The sequence below is a fragment of the Moesziomyces antarcticus genome (genome assembly GCF_000747765.1).
Source record: "Moesziomyces antarcticus DNA, scaffold: scaffold_v10120, strain JCM 10317, whole genome shotgun sequence".
Taxonomy (NCBI): domain Eukaryota; kingdom Fungi; phylum Basidiomycota; class Ustilaginomycetes; order Ustilaginales; family Ustilaginaceae; genus Moesziomyces; species Moesziomyces antarcticus.
Window position 1 is genome coordinate 1 of NW_014638890.1, and position 5866 is coordinate 5866.

A 5866-nucleotide genomic window follows, 5' to 3' on the forward strand; every position below is an offset into this window, starting at 1 on the left:
CCTCAGCCACCCGGGTGGCTGAGGGGTGGCTGCTCCTCGCCAGCTACTGTTTTGTTAGGATATGAATGACCTCCTTCATAATGCCCTGAACGCCATACCGGCGTTTTCAGGAGGATGACAAACTTCTCAGGGGCGTCCCTGAGAAGTACCTGCCTTGGGAGACCATCACCTTGGTCTCCAATGTCAAGAAGGCATTCAAGAAGTTCAAGGAGGGCGCTCTCAAGTCCGCCTAGAACTTTCTTCACTCGGTGCGCCTCTGGCGCTTAATGTAAATACTTTGTTTTCGCATGTGTGTTGGTGTGTGTGAGTGCTCGATGCGGGGGACGTTCCTCTTCACCTTGAAAGCTGCTTGTCCTCTCTGTCGTCCCAGCCAGCCCCATGTTGACCCTCTGTACTTTCCCCCTGCAACATTTCTACCCTTGAATTGTGATTTATGAATTATCTTATATGGCACTGACAATTTCTGATTACTGATTTGACAGTACTTTTGCTTAATTCAAATAAGCGAGCGTGAGTCTTCTCGATTTTTTTCGACCATGGATAATGACCGTCTTTAAGCTGCACGCTTAATGCTTCTAGGACGAGCGTTGCACGCATCGCGGTGCATCCATGACACAGTTAGCCGTGCCTGTCGTCTGCAATTGCCGGCAAGAGAGCCATTTTGATTTTAGATGCAGTATTCGTGATCTCGTCAGAACGCAGATCATTCTGCCTCGCCAAGTCCTGCTTATCGCGCTAGATTTTTTATGATTTGACTTAGTTACGTCGATCAATCCACGCTCTCGCTCAACGAATCGGAGTGCTTTAGTGCAAAGCGAACGGTGCATAATTTTAGTTCGTGATTTATCTCGAATTATTGTTTTGTCGCAAAAGGATTTGGCTCCCTCCGACTGCGCACATTTGACCGGGCGTTGTTGCCTTGGCGATACCTCACGGTCTTTTCACGCTTGTCAAGGTGCCAACTGAGAGCACGAGACCAGTCAGGAGTAACAGAACAGTCATTAGCAATCCTGTGAATTACTCGACTGACGGAAAATCGAAGTGACGGAAAAGCATGGGGACACCTGACAGGGAAGTGGGATCATGAACTCGCCGGGCGTCAGGCGGTAGCTGTGGCATGGACGGGAGTCATCATGGTCTGTGGCACGCCCGTCGGCTCAGGTCGGGTCGAGGTGTGCGAGAGTGGACGATGTTGCGACGCTGAATACTGATTGTCAGCTGGTGCAAGGCCGCTTTCGGCGCCAGGCTGTGTGGGTCCTTCGAGAGCCTTTGCTTGCTCGGACTGGCCCGACTCGTGTGCGTTGTCGCGGTCACGCTCGCTTGCTTCGATCCTCGACTCGGTGATCTTGCCCGAACGAAGTCGCAGTGCACCATAGTCGCAGTCACGCAACATGGCGAGCAGGAGGAACGCAAATAGAGGCTTCGAAACAATGTCCAGGAGGCCGTAGAAGATGAACTGTGCGCCAGAAAGGGTGGGAAACAAGATCCTTGTCAGATGACGACGACATCGACGATCCAAAAGGTGCCACTTGGTGTTGCTTTGAAGCTCGTCTTACCTCTTCGCTGACGCCGATGACGTTTCCGCCTTCGCTGAGACCCCAGCAAATCGCATACATCGGCCATATCACCGCAAGCAGCGATGCGCACGTCAAGTACGCCCTTCCAAAGCCGCCTCCGAGCCGTCTAGCCGAACGCAAACCCGATGCAAAGACGTGGTACAGGACGTAGCCGAGTGCAGCGCATGCAAACACCTAGCAGACGTTGCAGACGAGACTAGAGTCAGAACGACGATCTTGGGCACCGCTGACATGTTGGGCTCGGCACTTACAAAGTATGCCCACTTGTATCGTGTTGGTGTCAGCGCGCCTAGAAGGCCGCACACGATCATCAAGATGTTGAAGAAGAGCGTGATGAAGATGACCGAAAGCGGAAGTCCGGTGATGAGCAGCAGGCTGAGCAGTAGGAGCGACGTGGTGAGTGTCCAGTCGATGTAGCGTGCGAACCAGATCTGGCGTGTCGGATAGCGCGAGCCGGGACCAAGCGGGCTGTTGTGGCGGAACTGAACTGGGACGGGAGTTGCACCGAGGTCGCTGGCCATTGAGTACCACGCGACAGACGAGATGGCAAGCACGGGGATGAACAGGTAGTGAAACGTTCGGCGGTTTCGAGCGAGTTTGGTGGACCAGATGAGAAGACCGATGAGCGACGCCGCCATGACGCAGAACATCACGTAGCCCCAGTCACTACCCCACCGGCCAAGATGGATATCGGCGTTGGGTGGGTTCGTCCTGAGCGCGCGGTTGCCCGCACGCTTTTGAAGAGAATTCCACATGGTGTGGCAGGTTTTCAGAGACCGAGACGCAAGACGACGAGGTGATTCCGACGACGGCGAGCGGCGTGAACGAATACGTCTCCGATACGATCTGGGTGAGCTGAAGTCGAAGAAAAGGGGCTACCTTGTGGACTAAAGCGACAGGGGGTGAGCGAGGCCTTCCAAGGACCGCTGAGCTTATATACAGCGGCGGTCGTCAAGAGAAAGCTGCTTTCAGCGGTGCCTGGAGGGCCATCAGTGGAGGCAGAAAGGCTGAAACGACAGTCAAACTGCACATGCAGCGTGCGAAAGCAACATATCTGCTGTCCCGGAGCATTTGTACCATGAATCAGCGCCGCACGATAAGGCTGCGCAATTCGACCGGGCCGGTCGCGAGCATGGCACGACGCCGGAGCCGGCCACAAGATGTGTGAGCGTATGCGCCACCAAGGATTGGCTAAATCGCCTCGAGCCTGCCCAGCCGCGACGATGGCGAGGCTGCCAACCGCTCCACAAGTACAGCGCGGCTGCTGAGTGATGCTTGTTCATACATGCCTGCATCGCGATGAATGGCCTCAAATCTGTTCGGGTTTCAACCACAGTGCTGACAAGGAGAGGACAATGACGGTGCTTGCGATGCAGAGGTGACAGCGACTGTGGGACTACATGATGCAAAGACAGGACAGGGAAAGCGCGGGTGAGAGTTGCATACGGAGAGAGGGCGAGGCGAGTCAGCGGCCAGAGACATTCAATTCGCTGCTCGGACGGCTGGGACGACGCCACAGAGCCTGTGCAGAGGATGTGGCCAAGTGTGCCGCATTGATACGACGCGCCGAGTAGGACTCTAGGCTCGCGATCGGAGACGCAGCTCGACCGCTTCGATGGCGTCCTTGAGCTCTTTGGGGCCGGGTTTGGTGGCGACGGCGTCGGGCTCGATTGCGAGGTTGTCGACCATCCATGCGCGTGTGGTGCTTCCAAGGACGGCGATGCGCGGATACTTGCGAGAGGCCGAATGAGAGGTGACGGTGGTCTTGGCGGCGATGGACGATGTGGCAGTAGCCGACGCGTCGGCAGAGGATGCGGTCGAGGCTCGCTCTGGCGGCATCCATTTTCGGCGACGAAACTCTTCGAGGGCGTAGTTGACTCCGCTGGGCGAGAAGAAGACGATCCAGTCTGGTCTGGCGATGGTCTGTCGACTGTGCGTGGTGCTGCTGTCGGTGCCGCTTGAGCTGTCGTGGCCGGCTGCCTTGGCCTTGGCTCTGAGCGTTTTGAGCACGGATTCTTCCTCGATGGGGTTGATGGCTTCGGGCTCGATTGTGGCGGGGGAAGCCATGAGCTGTGGCGAGCCTCCGACGGCGGCGGTGATGCTCTTTGTGTCGATGCGAGGATGGACGGCCTCGGTGGAGGTCATGGTGCTGACGCCTAGAGGCGTGCCGACCGAGGGTACGTGGCTGAGACTGTGTTGCGAGGCGGTGCGACTGGATTCGCGCAGATCGTCGGAGCTGGATTTGCGGCTTGCGTTGGCGCTCTTGAGTGCAACGGAGGGGTGACGATCGACCGAGGTGGTGCTTCCGCCGCTGGGACGTCTGCTACCGGGGCGCGAGTGCATGCTGCCGTTGCTTGGGCGCCGGCTTGGTGGACGCGATACGACCGAGGGGAGCGTATTTGCGAGGACCTCGCAGCCTTCAGCAAAGTGAGGATCGGGCGAAGTCTCGTAGACTTGTAGCTCTTCGTGAGGGATGGGGCCGTGTGGGGGAGATGCCTGCGAGAGCAGGTCCGGGATGGTGGATGCGTTCTTGTCTCCGACCAGATAAAGCAGAGGAAGCGGTTGGGATGATGGCGGCGTGTCGGACTTTTCGTCGAGGATGGCGGGGGTGGAGAAGTGACGGACGACGTAGCGGGCGAGTGCGTCTCCGGTGCCGGTGGCCTCACCGCCCATGACGAGACGAGGACGGAGCCAAGGAGCGAGAGGCACGGAGCGGAGGGCGGAAGCGGTGGCGGGGCCGACGGCAAAGAAGGGGACGCGATTCCACTGGGTGGGCGAGCTGGAGGAGGTCTTGTTGTTGGAGCGGAGCATGTCCTGCGCCTTGACTCCTGCCGAGATGTAGGCTTCGACGGCACGCTGGCTGGTGACGATCATGCCGCGATACGGCGCGGCTGGTTTGGAGTCGTCGGAGCGAGAGCCGTGCAAGAGACGATCGACGAATTCTTGCTGGTGTACGAATCGATGGGAGAGGATGGGGAAGGAAGTGACGCAGTACTCGATCTCGACCTCATCGCCGTTCGCATCGGAAGGGTAGGAGAGATGATGGGTCATGAGGCGGGGCTGGTCGTGGATGAACTTGCCCTTGCGTCTGCCCGTCGCCGACAGCGGCAGTGGTGCGGCCGAGGATGCATGCTTGGCCGAGGTGGTGATGTTGTTGGCGATGGCTGCCTGCTGGCTGAGTGCGGTCTTGATGAGATCGAGCGCGCCGCTCTCTGCGGTGGATGCGAGCGAGGATCTGCCGCTGGCGGATAGGCTGGGGAGTGGCGTGGAAGTGCCAGACTCGAGCGCCGACGAGGCAAACGAGGGGAGGCAGAAGGAGCCGAAAGCGTCGTGGTAGGGGTCGGTGCCCTTGGACATCGATACGGGCGAGCGCAGCAGCAGCACCGTCACCGGAGGCGGCGCCTCCTCGAAATCTTCGGCGGCGGACATGGTGTCGTCGGACGCGCCCCGAGGCTTCGAGACGAGGTTCAGCAGAAAAGAAGCGTCGGCGAGGCCGAGATGATGACTGTGTGCTGAATCCACCGTGGTAAGCTCTGCCCGCGTGGGCCTGGTCTTGGCACAGGCAATGGCAAGGTCGGTGTATCCGACGAGCCAAGGTGAGCAGGGGGCGGTGCCCTTGGACATCGATACGGGCGAGCGCAGCAGCAGCACCGTCACCGGAGGCGGCGCCTCCTCGAAATCTTCGGCGGCGGACATGGTGTCGTCGGACGCGCCCCGAGGCTTCGAGACGAGGTTCAGCAGAAAAGAAGCGTCGGCGAGGCCGAGATGATGACTGTGTGCTGAATCCACCGTGGTAAGCTCTGCCCGCGTGGGCCTGGTCTTGGCACAGGCAATGGCAAGGTCGGTGTATCCGACGAGCCAAGGTGAGCAGGGGGCGATTGCGATCGTGATTGTGATTGTGATTGTGGTTGTGATTGTCTCGAGGAGAGGTGCCTCAAAGGTATTCGAGCGACATGGCCATGTGACTGCAGGGGTTGGCTCCACTCCACCTGTCGGTGCGCATCTGGCCGCAGTGTGCATTGTCGGCGAAACCATCACAGCCCACAGCGCGTCGGCGTCCCAGACTCGGATGCACAATTTCGTCGGGCGGTGGTGGTCCATGCAGCAACAGCAGCACCTCGGCTGCCACGTTTCTGCAGCTCCGTCTCGAGCGCAAAATTCAACAGTGTGGGAGGCTGAGATCTGACAATTTTCAATTTTCGCGTGTGCGAGCAACGATGGCCTGACTTTTCTTGGACTCTTCTTCTTCTCCGCAGACTTTCGCGCGGCGGTGTTGGTTGGGGCCAAAT

At 58.6% G+C, this 5866-nt stretch overlaps 3 protein-coding genes across 3 annotated transcripts; 1 reads left to right on the top strand and 2 right to left on the bottom strand.

The window, feature by feature from the left end:
* Positions 1-110: 110 nt before the first annotated feature.
* On the top strand, positions 111-233 carry PAN0_120c6766 (uncharacterized protein; the record flags this gene model as incomplete). Its single annotated transcript, XM_014797808.1, has 1 exon — positions 111-233. A coding segment is annotated over one exon (123 nt), but the record flags the coding sequence as incomplete, so codon positions are not given.
* An 866-nt stretch (positions 234-1099) lies between these two features.
* PAN0_120d6767 (family A G protein-coupled receptor-like protein) lies at positions 1100-2332 on the bottom strand (the record flags this gene model as incomplete). The annotated part of the gene is made up of 3 exons (XM_014797809.1): positions 1100-1456; positions 1557-1751; positions 1829-2332. 3 exons carry the CDS (start codon positions 2330-2332, stop codon positions 1100-1102), a joined length of 1056 nt encoding a protein of 351 aa, XP_014653295.1.
* Positions 2333-3155: 823 nt separating this feature from the next.
* PAN0_120d6768 (uroporphyrinogen-III synthase) lies at positions 3156-5273 on the bottom strand (the record flags this gene model as incomplete). Its single annotated transcript, XM_014797810.1, has 1 exon — positions 3156-5273. One exon carries the CDS (start codon positions 5271-5273, stop codon positions 3156-3158), a length of 2118 nt encoding a protein of 705 aa, XP_014653296.1.
* Between the last annotated feature and the right edge of the window lie 593 nt (positions 5274-5866).